The 19742-nt window shown below is 36.6% G+C and overlaps 1 protein-coding gene across 1 annotated transcript; it reads left to right on the top strand.

Annotated features, from left to right (window-relative positions):
- Positions 1-2183: 2183 nt before the first annotated feature.
- On the top strand, positions 2184-6159 carry trh (thyrotropin-releasing hormone). The gene is made up of 3 exons (XM_088636490.1): positions 2184-2436; positions 2858-3069; positions 4079-6159. Exons 2-3 carry the CDS (start codon positions 2880-2882, stop codon positions 4729-4731), a joined length of 843 nt encoding a protein of 280 aa, XP_088492616.1. The 5' UTR covers positions 2184-2436; positions 2858-2879; the 3' UTR covers positions 4732-6159.
- Positions 6160-19742: the final 13583 nt, after the last annotated feature.

The raw sequence follows: 19742 nt of genomic DNA, 5'->3' as shown, positions 1-19742 counted from the left end.
CAACTCTAGAATATTGTGTAAAAATACTTTCATATATATTAATTTCCTATAGTTAATATCACATCACACAGTACTATTATGAGCAATATGTTCGTTAATAAAATATTTTTCTTCTTTAAAAAGGGTTAAAAGACTTCAGTCATAAAATGCACTTAATTGGTTAAATATACAGTAGTTGATTTGTGTAATACTGGCAAAACACACACCACAGTTTAAACTCTTAAAGTTCAACTTTATTGTGTCATATAGAGAACTACAGTATGTGCTAACCTTCTCCATTCAGACCCTAACAGAAAAAAGTGAGGTGGTCCACAGCAACAGAATTTTCAAAAGAAAACGTATTTTGCTCAAATCAATGTAAAAGACAAAGTCAAGGGTGACAGCACCCAATAGAAACATAAAATAATAAAACCTGTTTAAACTTCACAAAAATGTACCATTTAAAACTAAACTTCCATGGATAAATGGAGATAAATCTCTTGCCTTCCAAAGTCCAGTGGAGTTTCTGTTCTTGAGCATTTAAACACAGCGACTCCAGGAATTTAAGAGGTACAAGAAGGGTGTTTTACATGAATCGAGATGAGTATTGGCAGCTTACTGTATTAGATATGACAGCACATTTATAAAGCTATGAATTATTCCATTACACGTCTATGAGAAGGGGACTTCAAATGGCTGAATGAAATGTAAAAGGGTATCTCACTGAAATGAAATGATCTGCACTTACCAATGAAAGAAGCTTCAAAATGTGTTTAAAATGTGATCTGCAAACGTTACACTTAAGAATCAATAAACTATTTTTATAGCTTAAGAGTTCTGTAACTTAAACCTTCTCTTCATTTACGACAACTGTACTTTGACCCTTGTTCAACATTTTCAATAGTAATTCAAAATCTACAAACTTGGTATGTACATAGATCTCTTAAGATATTCATACAATGAAATCCATTGAGATAGAGTTACAGTATTTGGTATTGTGGATCTTATAAATTAAAATTAAGATTAAAATACAAAAAATCCATTATTTATGACCAGAGATGAGATATTAATATAAACAAAGTAATTAAGGTAGAAGAGCAAAACTATCCTCTGCACTGTAAGCATAAAGAAATAGGCAACAGTATGTTAAAACATTGAATGGCAGTTTAGAAGATTTTCAAGGTAAAGCGTGTCTTTCAATTATATTTGTGTGATATTTACTATGTATGAATATCAAGAAGTTACATAAAACATAAATGACATTTTCATGTATATTTTATGCAAATTAATTTAAAGTACTCTTGCCATTCACAAACTCACTCATCTACTTTGGCAGATTTATTTATAGGTTTTTGATGTTAGAAACGTACTTTATATAGCCGGAACAATGAATCCCTGTTTAAATATTTTCATGAATAAGAAATGTATTTGAAAAGGACTTTAGAAAGTGTGTGCTACGTTCCTTGTCTATTATACTTTGCGTTCTTCATGCTTTGATTAATAAATGTTACAATTCTTTAAAAACATATTTTTAATTTTGGGGTTGCTATGACAATTAACAAAGTTATTTTGAGCGCCCAATTTTGCTAAATGAAGTCCTTTAGCGATACATGGGTTTCAGAACCTCGGACAGCGCCTCCTGCATATACAGTACCTCCTGTATACTGTAGCTTTACCCTTACCTCCAATGGTTGTTTCTTAGTATTAGTGGATATAGCATTTGACCAGCACTCACTTTATGTATTTAGTTTTCTTAAAACTTTTTTTCCAACAATCATTTTAATCCTGCATGAAAGGCAGTGAATCATCATTTTAAACTTTTTGTTTAACTTATCTTCAAATGTATTCTGCATTTATCGCTGTGCACGTATGCAGACAGATCAAACTAAAACGGGTAAAAACTCGTAAAAACTACTTTTAATTAGGCACATATAAGGACAATTTTGAGTTTACATGATATATTATCACTGAGGGCAACTCCACTTTGGGTATTAATTTTGATGACTTAATTTACACTTCAGATCCAATTCTACTGTTTTCTTTTTTTGCGGATACTTGTAAGTAGGATTTGCACGAAGTTGGTGAATAGCCTGACATTTGAAACCAAGGTAGAACAGCGACCTCTACAGTTAAACATAAAACTGTGCCTGGTGACAGGCACGCTTAGAAATCATTACTGGTGACATCAATGAAACAACCGATACCACCCAAATTACTACAAAATCGTTAGCATGTTGGGGGTGTACGAGAACTATAAATGAGGAGCCTCAACATATCGGACACACAACTTCGAAAGCTGCGTGGATACGTTAGTGTGCCTCTCCAATCAAACCTCTGTAAGAACGTCCTCAGCACTACTGTCATGTATTAAAAGTACGTGCAGAGGAAGTGCATAGGAAGAACAGAGAGAAAGACTTTCTTGTAAAGAAAAGTTAGCCTGCAATATTTTAACAGCAGGTAAGTTATGGTGTGTTTTTTTCCAGGGATTTGGTTTAACGCTGTTGTGCCCACATCTTTGTCTTTTAAGTTTCGATATGTAATGGTGATTACAATCAACAAACTGAAACTGTTAAACTTTTAATATTATCGCCGAGATTTTACATGTGCATGTCTGCTTATGAGTTTTTACGTCTTTGGATGTCAGTAAGTTTCTTTACAGTCGGGAAACAGAAGTATGTACAGTAGTACAAACGGGACCTCCTTACATTAGTTTCGCGTTCTCTGAACCTGCAGTTCTCATGCAACTGTGATTTCTTTATTTCGTGCAATTTTGAACTTTATTTAGCAATACTATTAATTTATTATTTAATAAACAGCGGCACGTCTTTCCATCTGCTTAGTGAGTTCTGCTTTAATAAAATCTAAATCTTTGTTTTAGGTACAAGGAAACCAGCATCACTATGAGGTCTGCCTGCTTGATTCTTCTCGTGTCTCTCACTGTTTGCAATCTCACTGTCAATCTGGGACAAAATATCCCTGATGAAAGCGACAAGGAAGAACGAGTGCCCTTAGATGATATACTACAGAGAGCACAGAACATCATCTTCAGATCTCTACTGAAAAAGATCGAAGATGATGACAAACTTAATGGTATGTAGCTCGTTATTTCGCAGCTCTATTCACAAACTTCTTCGAAAGCTAAAGCCACAAGCAGATAATTGTGCCATTGTACAGCACGCTTTCATTTCGTAGAAAAGAAACTTTTTAATGACTCTTTTCATTTACTTTGTTGCCGTTTTCATTGCTTTACACATAACCATTTCAATTTATGGCAGATTAAATATCTGGGATTCACGATACGGTTGTCATGTATTCCGCGATACTTATGCGTTTTGTGACGCATTTTGACCATACACAGATACAGTATGGTATACATACACAGTATATTATTCAATAAATAACTAATACAACATACACCGACAGCTGTGAACACGAACACATTCTATTTATATAATGAATACAGGTCTTTCATCTGGTTGTACTGTTCTATTAACTCAATTCTGTTTCACTTAAGCCGTTCTAAGATTGTTTTAAACAAGTCTTATATTAATTTATTAAAAGTCGAGGCACACACGTTTCTATATCAAATGCCATATTATACTTCAGCTCCTGTAAACTATTTTCGACCAGAAATAGAAATCGACACAAAGCAGGCCAGTTTTTCAATAGAACGAAAATAAAACACAATTCAATCAAATTCTTTCACTACATGTAGTATACGAGGTTTGCTTTCGAAACGTGGTTTATTGAATTCGATTGCACAACGAAGAGTCGAGTCGTTGAACTATGTTAGATATAATGGCCCAAAACGCACAAATGATAATCGCTGATTTATGCCACCATGAGTATAATGTTCAGATAATAGCTCTAAAAATTAAAAACCTCAAGATGTGTCATCTTTTACTCTGTAAAGAACTACAGGAGTTCGCGCTTACTGTGGTTGGTAAAGTAATTGGTTTACAATTATACTGTTGAAAACTAATTTCAAGTTCCACTCGGTGTATTGCACAAACTCTAATGCTGTCTGTAGGTTTTTTTAAAAAAATAACTCTTATCTTCTTTTTCTTTTCTTTTTTTCTCGTACTTCTTTCACTTACAGATCAGGTCTCTTCGCAACAGGAGTGGCTTTCTAAGAGGCAGCATCCTGGCAAAAGGTACCAAGAAGACATTGAGAAAAGGCAACACCCGGGCAGGCGCGAGGAGGACGAAGATTTAAGATACCCCGACTTCGAGAAAAGGCAGCATCCCGGCAGACGGGAGGAGGACGATGACTACTTCGAGGAGCAAAAGCGACAGCATCCTGGAAAACGAGAGGACGAAACAGACGATTATGTGGAACTGCAAAGGCGTCAACATCCGGGTAAGCGGTCCCTGATGGACCAGTATTCCGACGCCACAGATTCTCAGATGGGTTACCAAAGTGACATGTCCAAAAGACAGCACCCAGGTAAACGCTACCTGTCGTACAATAAACGACAGCACCCGGGCAGGAGAGAACTGGAGAATGAACTCGATGCTGGGGACCTACAGGATTTGGAGAAACGGCAGCACCCCGGGAAGAGATATTGGGACATCAAAAGCCCAGATTATATCAACAACCTTCCCTGCGATATCAAAGACCCCGTAAAGTGCAACAAGGCTAGTCTGTTGCTAGAGCTGCTTGATAACGTCAACAAGAGCAGAGCTGAAGAGAAGAGACAACACCCAGGCAGGAGGTTCGCTTTTGACGACGATTTGACGGATCAAGAGTAAAAAGGCAGAGGCAAAAGAGGGAGAGTACTGTAATGTAAAGAAAATACATGCATTCCTATAATAAAGATTATTTGGTATTTGTTTAATTTAATGATTGATTTACCCTTTTTCTCAGACCACCTGATTCAGTTTCTCTGGCAATCCGATTAATCACTAGAAAGTACAGTAATTAGGGTGAGCGGTAAGAAGCTTTAAAAAGTTAAATTGAAAGTTTAGTTTTTGTAACCATATTGCCATGAATTGAGACTATTACAGATAACCACTCAGACATACCCTGTAAATGACAGTAGATGTAGTTCTGCACAGACGTTTTTTCAGTGAGTATAGAACAAATATTTTACAACACAGCTTTCGTACAGAGCAGTTCTCATACATAGTAATGTACGTATTCTCGCGTCAAACATGATAATAATATAAACGGAAATTAAAGGATATTGCGACGACAGGAGGGCGTTTGTGCAAAAACCTGGTCAGTAATACGGAATTTATGCCATCCATTGGTTAACTGGATTGATTACGCAGATCAGAAATTTTGGATTTGAATATTTGAATTGAGTAGGGTGTTGCGCAACACAATACTGCTGCCATTTCTTTTTCACTTTGATTTCAATTGCCAGTAAAACTTTATCATCACATGTGGCCTACCTATGAAATAAAGTGTTTCGGAAAGTAATACATAGACCTAGTTTTCGTATCTGTGTATCTGATTTTCTCACTTAGCTTTGACCGGTGTTAAATGAAATTTCAACCGCATAAAATACAAATTTGCAATGTTCCCGGCAAAACAAAATGGGTCCCCAAATTATTTTTCTACACAAAAGCTCCTGTATGATTTGAGACAAATGTTTATTCTGTAAAGAATTATTTTAGTAAAGCTAGAGCTTGCTTTGTAAATGACGACTGAACTATAGTGACATTATGTACAATAAAATGAAATGCACACATACTGTATTGACAGATGTGACATTCAAAGGATTGAATAACCAGCCTCATGTGTTTCATTGTTTGCTTTACCCATTTTAGTTAGAAATTACAGAGAATTAATTTATTCTTAAAATACACTGAAAGTGTAAAAAAAGCACAGTCAAATTGATCAGCTGTACATGAGGTGACACAATGATTTTACGAGATAATTATCATTCTGTTAATCTGATGACCTTTCTCAAAAGCATTAAAGCAAAACAAAGAGGCATGCATACTGGGATTTGGTGAATCCACCCCTCTGTGCTGGTATGGTGATATTAAAATCTTTCTCTATTGCTTCACATCAGCAAATCACCAGTAATATGTTGTAAGTATTCATCCAAGCTTCACCAACAGGGTAACTACAATGTAATAACTTGCTTCTACCTCTGTGAGATGTGTTCCTTAATTGTCTGCATCCTTTAATCTCTGTATCTTTCTGATTAAATAATAAGCACATCTGCATCAAGCCTTAAATTTATATGGAGCTCCTTCAGTTCAATTAAAGAGAGACCAAATCAGAAAAAAAGGATTTCAGGGCAAAACCAATGAATTTGAAGAAAACCAAAGTAAACATTTCTAAAAGTCATTACAGCATCAACAAGCAGTAGAGGAAGACTGAACTGCTTGTATAGGATGCTGAGGCTTTATTTTCAGGCATAATTCCTGTGATTAATACTTTTCTGCAATAGCTTAGCTATTACATCTGCACTTTAACACAATAAATAACAGCAACAACACTAGAACTACAAAAACGTGTGTCTGCTAATATGGTTTAATCTGCGTAATTCGCACAGTTCCATAGAACTTTTTTGTGACCAAGATAATATGATGCATTTTTCTCTGCAGTCCAAGATCTACTGTATATAGCAGAGTGAAAATTAGAGGAAGCTAGACTGAACACTTCTTATAACTCTTATTACTATATGCCAACACAGCAAATGTAAAACTCTCAGTCATCATGAAAATCTGGAATTGTGCTTGAGACACTGGGCACTAGGGAATAGTCAGGAACCATAAATACTTCTAGTGGCAATGCAAGCTGCTGGTGGAAGCATCCTATTTTTACCTAGTGTAGAACCCAGAAAATACTTCAATCATTTAGTACTGTAGTAGTAATTCAGCACCCTTTTGTACAAAAAGAAAAACAAGCTATTAGTTCATTAAACAAGCAAGAAACATATCAGTGTCAGCTGGGCCGTTGCTATCAAGAATGTATTAAGCATAACCATGCTGGTGCCTTTACTCTCTACGAAATACACAAACTACTTAATTATTAATAGCATCAGAAGTTACAAATAGGTGTCTACTTAATGGCTGATCTACACTTTGTTTTCAATGAGTAGTCAAATACACACTCACCTATTCAACATATATCTTCCAAATCATCCAAAAATAAGAAGGGTGACAAAAATCTTTTGTAATACTAAGTTCTCACAGCATCTATAGCAAGATTAATGAAAAATAAATGAGAACAAGGACAGGTACAAAAAGAAGAGTTTAAAAAATGACAAATCCAGTTCAAGAGGTCCATGACTAAACCACTGACTTTGAATGTGGGATGATCCCCTGTTCAGAAATGCAAAGGCTATTGATTGTTGCTCCTTAGCAAAGGCAATTGGGCTGTAATCAGGCTTAGCATGCTAATGGAAATGTATGCTGTTTAGCTGTCCATTCTTTAATAGAGCTCAATAAATTAATGGTTCCATGCAGATCCACTGGAGCTCTATTTTGCATCAAAGCAGACAACTGAATTTATAAATAGGTGTGAACCTTAACACTTCCCCAGGTCTTCAGAGAAAACAAATTGTTCACTCAATTAAACCTGACAGTCAATCACTTAGTTAGAACACATCAACATTAATCTAGTGGGTTCCTGATAAGCGTGTGCATATATACATACATAATTTGTACATTTGCAATTCCAAAAAGTTATATATTGACACACCAATATCAATACTACAACGAATCAAAGTGAGCAATATTGGACCTAGGATATATGTGATATAGCACAGCTATAATTATGTCAGTAAACAGGATGAAAAAGACCTTACAATTGCTTATCACCTTCAGGAAGAGACAAAATTGTTTAACCTTTTGTTTCAGGTAAAACCAGGCATCAACGCATCCAGGATTAACACCAATGCATTATTACAAGACATTAGCTTTGTGGCATTACCAAGATAGAAACACTACAGTATAATGAGAACATTTTTTTAAATGTCCAAGTTGTCCAGTCATATTAATAGCAGGATCAAGCAAACTCAATATTTTATATACAGTAGCTCATTATTCAAGGAAGGCATCCTTCATACTGTAGCACACTGTAGTGCAGTGTTACAAAACATTGTATATATGTATTAATCAAGTATTCACCTTGTACATATATTGAGTATATAACCAGCATGTATCCAGTGAAATATATAAATATAATTTATATATAAAATAAGTTAAATATTCTGAAACTATGTTTATTTACCTCTTTTTACCTTTTAAGGTGACACACATCACATCTATAAAATTCTGCTTTTTTGTAGGGGTTTGTTATTTTACAGTTATTTTACATTTTACCTCCTGTACAGTAAAGTAAAACAAAATAGTCTTCATTTAGTTACCTTGAGTAATAGATCAAAAGGAATAATCTCAGTCTTTTACAAGGGAGGTAAAATACTAAAGAAATGAAACATACAACTAAAGCCAGTATTTGGTACACAAAAACTACAGAAATAATAATAATAATAATTATTATTATAATAATTGCTTACACTTATATAGCGCTTTTCTGAACACTCCACTCAAAGCGCTTTACAAGTAATGGGGACTTCCCTCCACCACCACCAATGTGCAGCATCCACCTGGATGATGCGACGGCAGCCATAGTGCGCCAGAACGCTCACCACACATCAGCTATCAGTGGGGAGGAGAGCAGAGTAATGAAGCCAATTCATAGTTGGGGATTATTAGGAGGCCATGATTGATAAGGGCCAATGGGAAATTTGGCCATGGCGCCGGGGTTACACCCCTACTCTTCTCGAGAAACACCCTGGGATTTTAAATGACCACAGAGAGTCAGGACCTCAGTTTTATGTCTCATCCGAAGGACGGCACCTGTTTACAGTATAGTGTCCCCGTCCGTACACTGGGGCATTAGGACCCACATGGGCCGCAGGGTGAGCGCCCCCTGCTGGCCCCACTAACACCACTTCCAGCAGCAACCTTAGTTTTTCCCAGGAGGTCTCCCATCCAGGTACTGACCAGGCTCACACCTGCTTAGCTTCAGTGGGTTGCCAGAATTGCCAGGATTGTAAATAGATCATTACAATCATATATTTGTATGCAAATATTAAAAAAATGTGGTCCAGACAAGATATGGGAAGGAATAACAGGAGTGGTGGAATTTCCAATAGTTTTAAATAAGATCTTATACTTGGTCATAGGACAGGTTATGTTGAACAGAATATAATCATATTTTCATATAACATTCAATAGATTCAATAGATTTATTTGAGTGCATATAGCAATAAGTTGTTGTTAAGTTATGTTAACATTAAAAATGTAAGTGCTTAGTAAATGGGACAGTACCACCATTAAATTTTATTAACATAATCAGATTTTGCTTTTTCCTTATTACTTTCTCTAACAGTCACAGGTTTAAATTCTTTTTGAAGTTTACTGTAAAAAAGACACATAGGTCTTGGCGTTTCTACAGTATGTCTTATACTATGTGAGCACTATCAAAGAGTGGCTGGTGCTTTGATGAGTTTACCGTACCCCTCTAATTACTCTGTCAGCGAACAAGGTGTTCTGTATGTAAAGAAAAAACAAATTCAGGTCAGCCCAACTGAATAAGTTCATTCATTCATTTGTACAAAAGCTGGAGTTAATGGATGTTTCTTTGTGGCTGTAAAAGCAGTACCTGCGAATGCTGAAAAGCTTCTGAACGGAACAAAATGCTTAGAAACAGAACTGGTGCACTCCATCTGTTTTTTTAACAAGGGGGAAGGGGGCAGAGGTTGTGACCAATGTCATATATAAAATCACTTTACTGATAGTGCTTAGTGTGGATTAGCCCAGCACAGGCTCATATGAATGTAATATTCAGCTGCAAAAGGGCACAAATGAAGTTTTCTACCATGGACTTCAAATAAGAGCATTATCTCTTAAGATCTTAATTTATACATATTGGTCAGGTGCATAAAACACACAGGTGTTTTTCTTCATCTAATACATCCTGCCTCTGCCAACAGGATATGATGCTCTAGGTTGATCTATAAGCCCAGCAGAAATGGTACTGTACCTGCTGAGTATGCTTTTGAAGGCCAAAATGATGGTTGAAGATTATCCCCCAATGCTCAGTTTTCAGGCAAAAAGATACATAAACAAGGCTGAAAATGAGACCTACTCCTGTTCCACAATGATTTGGAAGAAAAAAATGCATTTTTCTAAATCTGGGTGTCATAAATCCAAACTGATTTTCCTTCTCTAACATCTTCTACTACAGTGCACACACATACAGCTCTTAAGCAATTAAGAAACATTTAATGAAGATTCTTAGTATTTTAAGAATAACTGGTATTTTAAAAAGACGACTTTTTCCTCACTCTATCACTCCAACACATTTTCTTTCTTGTTCCTGTGTCATCACTTCATTCATTCAAAACAAATAAAATATAATTCAGATGTTTTTTTTTGTATGGCCAATTCTGTATAGTCACATTTTTAAAGGGTTTATTTTAAATTATCTTTCAATTTTCCCTCTATTAAACACCTAAATCAAGGTATAAAGGCTTGTTAAGTTGCTCAAAGTACAGTATAAGGATTAATGTGGCACATTAACAAGAGACAGAGACTGGAAGGATTAGTGGGGGGAAAAGTCACAACCTTTACTTAGCATGGCTCAAATATTGCCAAGTTTGACCTCAAGTCAAGGTATAGATCAGCTGCACTAAGAGAAGAGTGATGGTGGTACTAAGGCAAATGTGAGGCCAAGGAATCAATTTTAAAAGCTTCTAGCAGCCCTTATTATTCTACTGAGCACATGTCCAGACAGGGCGAGGCAGTCTCAAAGGTTTATGTGCAGCATGTGGAGTAGTGAGATCACAAGTCCCTTCTACGACAGGAAGACCACTCCAGAAACACACTCCCCCGGAAGGGAAGATACTTCAGGGACTGAAATAAGACTTCTGTCCTACCGAATCTTGATTTATTTCTGAACATATAAGCCATTCAAAATAATTGATATGGAGGAGGCAAAAAAGCAAAGATGGAACTTGAATTTCTCCAGTGTCTTTGTAAATGTAATCAAAATGTAATGCTAAGAACTATAGGATTTCCAACTGTGGCGAGTGGTGCTGCGTTATTTACAGGATCTTAAATGTAAGGCAAGTTATTGCACCAAACAAAGCGAGTATCATTTTATTCATTCAAACATGTTTTAATGTAACTTAATAATGGACAGTGTAAATAATAATGTACTGTGCTGTTTCACAGAGTTCTGCAAAATGAACGTTTGGATTCCAGCTGGTCTATCCTACTATTTGTTCTGGTAACAATACTTAATACATAAAGAATGAGCTTGAAAGGGGTTGTAGTCACTCTTTAATGACAATTAAATGGTGGTGCAAAATATAATTCAGATGAATCAGGTGCTTGGGATTGTACAACAGCACCAACGAGCAGGGATTGTACTTAAAATATTTAACACAAGCAGTTTGTGTATCCCACGATTTCTAGTAAGGTAGTAGGAGGCAGGGTACTAGTAAGATGTTAACTGTGATGTGCTGTCAGTGCATAGGAGATCTCTTATCTGCCACCCAAGCTCTTTGCAATGATTGTCAGGTAAGGTAAGCAAACAGTGAGGTTTGCAAAACATTGTAAATAATTATAAGTAAATAATATCCTATTGCTTTTTGTAGTTTACAAACCACTGAACCATTAAATATACAAATTCAGTGTCAAGCACTTAATTCATCTACCAAACCACAGACTAATCAAGCTGCAGATCAGTTTCCACGCCAACAGAAAAAGAAACAACACCGCACTACTTATCTACAGTCTGTTTCTCTTACCTGCTTCTAACTTAGCTATTAAGATACACTTATTTGTTCTTTTGTACTTCTGTTTTGCCACAAAATTGCACCAGAAATGGAAGTCTTTAGTCTGAGCGTTCTCAGCTGTGTATGAGAAGCATCAAAGGCAGACAGCTGACAACTTATTAAGCAAGTCTGCAGAATATAAGCAAGTCAATTACAGGATATGAAGATAACATGTAATAACCAAATAGAGTTAGGGATTTTCACTGTACTGTATTTATCGATTGAGTCCTGGTTTCAGGGAACAATTTCTCTAAACTATTTGCAGAAACTTATTTGATTTTCTTTTATACAATTAACAAATTTGACTGAGGTTTTAATGTATATCACAATTATATTGGTTTTAAATAATAATGAGCAGGATCATACTAAAATAATGTTCTGGAACTGGAGATTTCTGGTGTTCAATGTATTTTTAATAAGCTACAGTATTGTATCCCAGTATTCCAAAATATTAGAATTAGGGGTCACCCATCCTGTCCAAATAAGTGGGAATGGCCCACCATATAGTACATCCCAGGAATCTTACAAAAGTAGCAGAAGACCATGCCTTTACTTCAGTGGGATAAGGAAAGAAGGCTGATGTATGTCACTTCACAACAGGCATATCTGCTGGTACAGATGCTGTATCTCTGATGTAGTGCTAAAGATAGCAGCAGACCTGGCTAACATGTCAATCTATACATTCTCAAGGGCTCTTGGGTAGTGGTGGGCAAATCTAAAACACATTAACAGTACGGACACTTTAGGCTCCATGAAGGTACTGAACTACTACCCTCATCTCTTTCAAAGCTGTGTGATCTGCTGCTGGCAGAATGGTCCTACAGTATATCTCCACATACAGCTCAGTGAATTAGGCAGTGCATTGCTTCTCAGACATTGTTCCTGGAGTACCTCTGTGACTTCTGGACCAGTTCTACTATATCAGATGTTCTTAGAATTGATGCTATTACATGTTGAAGCTGTATCACTGCTAGAGATGGACCAACCCCTTATAAGGCATTTTTTTCTATTTTACATAGGATACTATAAATACTGTACATGTATTTATGGAATTGACAAAGAACTTAAACGGACTTGCAGATTATTTAGAGATGAAAACCTGACATTTCAAAAGGTGACATTTCAGGGAAAAATAAGAGATGGTAAATCTATTAAAACAATTAGGAAGTCTAATATAGACATTAATTCAAAGTATTTACAGCAGAAAGTCCTACAACTCCCAGTTCATATGCCTGGAACACCTCACCATATGGGTCCATACATGATTTATTTATATATATATAAGAGCACTTCCATTAAGGAAGGCTGGAACATTAGAGCCAGCTTTTGCAAATACGATTTCTCCAGGAAGGTTGCTAAGATATCAACATTTATGAAAGTACATTATTCCTTCTATTTGTTATGATACACAGTAAAAACCTACTACCCGATTGAGACTATCATCATCCCTTCACAAGAGCACACAACCACAAAGATTTAACCACAATGAACTGTTCTGGATTTTGAATTCGTAAACCATGCTTTTCAATGGGACAGAAAAATTCACAGTATCTTGTCTGAGACAATCCTTGAGTACCTTATAAATGAACTACTCCTGAAGCCTTCCTTAAGCAGTACTTTGGAGTTTAACTTCTTTTCCAGATCTCTTTTCAAGATCCAGAGACCAAGAATACTATACTTCTTTGCTTGGAGCATACAGTATGTCTGTGCTGGACATAAAGCAGCTTTCTAATGAACAACAGGCAATTTTGACAGACTCTATATACTATGAAGGAACTCTTAGAGTCCAACAAAGAGTAAACTGTAAATGTCCTAGACACAATTTCAGTATTCAGAATGGATATTTTGTCATTTTGCTTTCTTAGTGAATTTCTTAAATGGATATTTAAAAGCAACAAAATAAATAATAAACTGAACTACAAACTCACTCACATTGTGGTGGAAGGCTGAAAATTACCACCTCCCAATATTATATGAAAGGTCTGCAGCTAAATCAGATGAGCAACTACTGCACCTCTCTGTCTATGTAAATCAAAACTAATTGCATGTTATTAGGCATACAGTGCTCTCCTTTCAATTTAATACTGCAAAGCAGTGTATAGAAAACACGAAGCATCTGTACTAGACACACCAATCAGGACATTGTAGTCTCCACTCCTGACATACTGAAGGATTATAATTAAAGCAAAGGTACTGGTTAAACAGGAGGTAATTTTCTTGTCTTATAGCCTGAAGGTGGACAATGTATTGAAGGTGGTTATTAACCATTCACTGCCAGCATCTTTATTCCATTCCAAGTTTTGGATTGTTGGAAAATGACATTTGATTAACTTAAAACTAATCCATAGCCTTAGGCAATCGCAGTACTTGTTAGATATTAACCAAAACATGATATATTACAAATTGTTTGCTCCTGGATTGGAATATCAGTCTTTATTCTACTCTCATGTATATACATAAGCTTTGTACTATAGGTAAGCCTTTAGCAAACTGGATAAAGTTTTCCCCAGCCTATGCCTCATTCACTGAAAATTTAGAGTATCATACCTTCCACAATATCTCTGAGGAGAGAATGAAAGACAAACCTCTTAGAATTTATCATTTCTTCAGGGAGATGCCTGAAGTGTGGGCAGGTGCATACATTTACAAGCTATTCACCCCTGCCTCCAAATCCTCAGGAGAGAGAGACTTTTCTATGCTAATTTCCAACTACCCTTTTCTAAATGAGCATTGCAAATAGCATCCAATTAATTTTAATTTCACATTTACTTGTCAGTGTTTTTTTAATCGCACCTTTCAGAATATAGAAACCATGCTCTGAAAATACTTAAACAATCAGGATCAAAGATTAAAGTAAAAAACATTCCATTAACTTCAGGAAATAAAATCTGAAAATTGAATGAGAACTACGTGAAAAAACAGATAGTAAAACGTATATTACAATATTAATAATTATGTTCCGTATCTATGGAATTAATTCAATTTTGCTACCATTCACCTTTTGCATACTATTTGTTTTTTACTACTATTCATTTTGCTAATCTAGGTACAACTAAGGACTAGACAGTTGTTAATGCACAATGTTCAAGCTCCCAAACAAACATTCTATTCCCCCTAAAATTCATAGAACACTATTTTATATAAACATAGTAGCAACAAAGATGTTGTATTGAAAGCACTTTTTTAACAGAATTCAACTCAATGCAAGCTTCATTCAGGATCATATATGAAAGCACTAAATAGGAGATTTACAAATATTGTCTAGTTACTGTGTATTTGAAGATGTTGCAGATAAATCATATCTCTGTTCTTGTCTTTCTAACCATTTCATCAAAGACAAATAACATGACTGAGTGTTGAAAATATTTATTGCCATTCTGAATGTGCAGAACAAATGTTTCTCCTAACAAAACCAGTCAGCGTTTATCCATCCACCCATTTTCTAACTGCTTCATCCAATTCAGGATTGCCTATCCTGTAAGCAATGGGCACATTGGATGGGACACCAGCCCATTGCTGGGCACACACAGACATGCACATACTCACACTAAGAGCAATATTCCCAGAAGCCAATTAACCTACCAGTATGTCTTTGGACACTGGGAGGAAACACATGCAAACACTGGGAGAACATACAAACTCCACACAGATAGCACCCCAGGTCATTAATTAAACCAGCACTGTGAGGCAGCAATGCTAATGACTGTACTACTATGCTTCCTGGCAGCAATTATTATGATATGATATTTAAGACAAAAAAGAATGATGACATTAAATGCTCTCAAACATTAAAGGTATGGATATGACATATTTCTGCAATTTAAATCTTGTACATCAGATACATGGTATCTGAAAAGCTCTATCTTCAGTTAACAAAAGTTCCAACAGTTTCTTCTTAGTACAAAGCCACAATTGATAGCATTCAGTAGTTTAACATTATTCCTTAAAAGCTCAATACAATTTCAGAAGCATAGTTTTGAATTATGTTGCTTTGCTGTCTTGTCCTAAGCACGCAGATTAAATACCATGAAAACTCTAAAAATGCCAAGTATCATTTGCCTTGCCAAACAAAAATTGTATTATTACCACCTATTGCTGGTCTTCAGGACAGAAAAGTGGAAATTGGTCCGGGGTCTAAAATGATTGATGGGGCTTTTTAAATTCCACCAGCTCACGAATATACACCTCAGCGGTGCTTCATAGTGGCAGCCTTTTGCAACTTGAACAAATGCTGCCACCCAGTGGTTGAAGAAGAGTTTATATAGGTTTTATAGACAGAAATCAAGTTCAAGTTTGTCATTCCAGCCATATATAAGTATACAGTGTATACAGTATACAAAATATCATTCTTCCTGGTCCACGGTGCAATTACAGATAAGACACTGACATGGACAATGTAGACAGGACTAGCAATACTAATATTAATACATACGATTTTGCAAACTAAGACAGTGGCCATGTACACAGGATATATACATAGTGTAATTTAATCATTACAGAATAGTATAAAAAAATACATCACACAATATACACTAAACACTGGGGGATTTGGAATTGGAGTGGGTGCAAGTAGGTACCCGGGTGTTGAGAAGCCTAACAGCCTGTCGGAAAAAGCTGTTACAGAATCCGGTGGAGCTAGCCCGTATACTGCAATATCTTTTTCCAGATGGTAGGAGGGCAAAGAATTTATGGGAGGGGTGGGAGGGGTCATCTACTATACTGGAAGCCTTGTGCATACAGCGTTTGTGAAAGATGACATGAATGGAAGGAAGGGATGCTCCAATAATGTTTCCAGCTGCTCATATTTTCTCAGCCACAGACCATTTCAACAAGTCTCCTTTGGATTTCCAGTTTTTAAAAGGCGCATTTATAAAGTGTAAACTAGTTATAGTGTATCTCCTCAAGAAGCCTTTGGAAAGCAGCCATTTTCAGTTAAGACCAAAATGTATCTTTCCTTTCTAACCATTATTGTATTTCCAAATCCAAACAATGAGTGCAGGTTAGGTAGAGGATTTTTTCTTAGATTACAACTCTAAACTTTTCAGGACAAACCCAGTCAAATTCAGAAACTTGGGTCTGTGTAAGTGTATAAAAATAAATGGAGAAAGTATAATGCAGAACCCACAAGATCAGCACGTACTGTGTGACGGAATACTGTTCAATTCATCAGGAGTTTTATTGATTTGTTCCAGCTCGGCCAACACAGTGGTTAGTACCACTGCCACAGCTCCAGGATCCTTAACTTCATTCCAGTTGAAATCCAGTTGGAGGCTCTTGTCTGCGTGAAGTTTGTTTTGTTCTCCCCACCCTCACAGAGGGTTTCATCAACAGCCTCTTACCCTCCCAACCACATGTAGAGTAAACCCAGCATTATCCATTTCATTAACAAAACGCTCACTTCATTACTCTGCCCTGTCAGAATTGCTGTGGACTTGTTCTGTGGAAAACTTAGGTTCTGAGTGTCAGTGAGACATGACGCCTCTCTTGGTTGTACTTCTGTGGAAATACATTTTCACAATGCATCATGCTGCACAAAGCAATAAGTTTGCTTAACACGAACAGTGCATAATACAAATCCTTTTATATTCCGTGAAGAACTCACATTGTTATGATTTTGCACTCCTCATTAGTAGGGATTTGCAGGCTGACTTCATCAGGAACCGTCTTTGACAAGAAGGCAGTGTTTCAGGTGTGAGACGAGAAAACAACCCTCACAATAGAAAATCAATTTTAATGCTCAATAAACACAAAATTTCATATTGATTTAAAGAAGAAATAAAGGGTTTTTAATTGGAATAAGACTTCCAATTAAATTGGACAGACAGAGACGCAGCCAAGTTGTCAAGTCAACCTTCATTATGAGTATAACAAAATGTGTATAATGCAAGGTTGTATAAGACCAGCTCCAATCAACACTTAACAAAAACTATAACACAGGCCAACTTTTGATTTCCCATATTATCGGAGGCACTGTGGCTAAGGATCTGCACCTGTGGCTGGAAGGTTGCTGGTTTAAATCCCCAAAGAGGGAGACTCCAGGGGGCAGCACTGATGAGCACAAAGGAGGAAGAAGTTTTTAACCTGGACCAAATGAAGCATCTCCCAGAAGCCTTAGCTGGAAAAAACAGGAAAAGATGACTCAGCATGAGATGAGCCAAGGTTCCAACTAAATAAAGTACAAAACAAGATTTAAAGACACTGGATTAAGCAGGACTTTCATTTAAAAAAAAGAAAGAGTAGCAGTTCCTGGTCCACAGTCTCCACATTTTAGCATAATCTTAAACAACTCAAGTCCCTGCCCTTAGCTGCTTTCAAGAAATGGCTAGATGAGATTCTCAAACAACCAGACAAAGCTAGATGTACTGAATAGTCTCCTCTTGGTTGCAACCTTTCTTATGCTCTTAAAGTGGAAAAGAAAAAAACAATAAAAAAGGCTAACAGGGGTTTTTAAAAAATTGAAAAAAGTCAAAAGACAAAACACACACTGGTGAATTCTATCTGCAGTGATAAATTTTAGGATAACCAAAATAACAATAATACAAGAAAAAAGGAGGAGTGATAACAAACAATAATAACAAAATAATAATAACAAATGTGATATCTGTTCAGGCACGTGTTGTGTAGTAGATTTTTTGTTTCCCTCTAGTTTTGCCAATGTGTCTAGACCAGGGTTCTTTAATCCTGGTTCTGCAGGCTGACGATTGAAGAGCTGGGACAAGCTGGCAATGAATGAACTGGTCACATCAAATATTCATCCATCAATTTTCTCACTGCTGTATCCAATACAGGGTTTCTGGACACTGGAGCTGGACACTATCTGGAAAACAAGGGGTGTAAGTCAGGATACCCCCTGGGCGGGATGCAAGTCCATCTCAAGGTACACGCAGACCCATGTGCACGTTCACACTCACACCAGGGCCAGTTTTCCCAGAATCCGATTAGTCTATCAGTATGTCTTTGGACTGTGGGAGGAAAATGGAGCACCCCAGAGGAAATTCACATGAACCTGGCGAGAACATACAGTACAAACTCCACACAGATAGCTCCCCAAGTCTGGAATTGAACCCAGGGCCCCAACACTGTGAGGCAGCAATACAAACCACTGTGCCACTGAGCCACACAGCAATTATGATGATGAATAAAATATAAATATATTAACCTTTTGCTCACCTTTAATATGTATTGGACTGTGGGAAGAAAGTGGAGGATGCATCCACAAGTATTTGTAGACACACTGGCCCTGCAGGGCCAGGATTGGATATACCCCATGTAGACCACAGAGCAGGGGTGCCCAAGTTCAGGCTTGGGGGGACAAAGATGGTAAACTGCTGCAAAACTACTGCAAATAATCCAATGATTAGCTCGATTTGGGTGTTAAAACCTGCGCTGGAATGAAAACCTTGAGAGTCAGCAGCCCTGTAAAACTGGATATGGTCATTCCTGCTATAGAGTTTAAGGGGCTCTCTCAGTCTTACGTGTTAAAACATCTGCTTGAGAATGCTTACCTGTTAGTTTCATTACAAAACATCAGGCCAACTTAACCCCTGACACCACTAATCCACTCCATCGTTCTAATTTTTTCTGCATCTATCTCTGGAATGATTTAATAATTAGAGGGATCAGTATGAATATGACCAAATGAAGAATGAAAGTAGCATGATCAAAGGGATAACAATGGTTTCAGTTGCCTTGCAGTAAATTTACTCTAAATATCTATTTTCTCTCTGAATCTCTTGCAAGCATTGCAAACAGTTCTGTTCATTACATTACAAAAGGCAATCACCTAAAATGATTAGTGTTCTTGCTGATTTTAAGCAATAGATGTTTAAAAATATTAAAGTGGATAAAACAAATATAGAAACAATGCTGTGTTAAAAAACTAAGCAGTGCTTTGCAGGAACTGATGACAGCCTCACAAGTGTAATTTTTGACACAGTTCTTTCTTTTGAACTT

Source organism: Lepisosteus platostomus, chromosome 6 (assembly GCF_059453375.1).
Source record: "Lepisosteus platostomus isolate fLepPlt1 chromosome 6, fLepPlt1.hap1, whole genome shotgun sequence".
NCBI lineage: Eukaryota > Metazoa > Chordata > Actinopteri > Semionotiformes > Lepisosteidae > Lepisosteus > Lepisosteus platostomus.
Note: the sequence above shows the minus strand (reverse complement) of the source record. Positions and strands in the feature narration are given on the sequence as shown.

Coding starts and splice junctions, on each gene's coding strand:
- trh (XM_088636490.1), top strand. CDS start 2,880: ATGAGGTCTGCCTGCTTGATTCTTCTCGTGTCTCTCACTGTTTGCAAT. Junction 3,070..4,078: donor AGATGATGACAAACTTAATG/GTATGTAGCTCG, acceptor TTTCACTTACAG/ATCAGGTCTCTTCGCAACAG.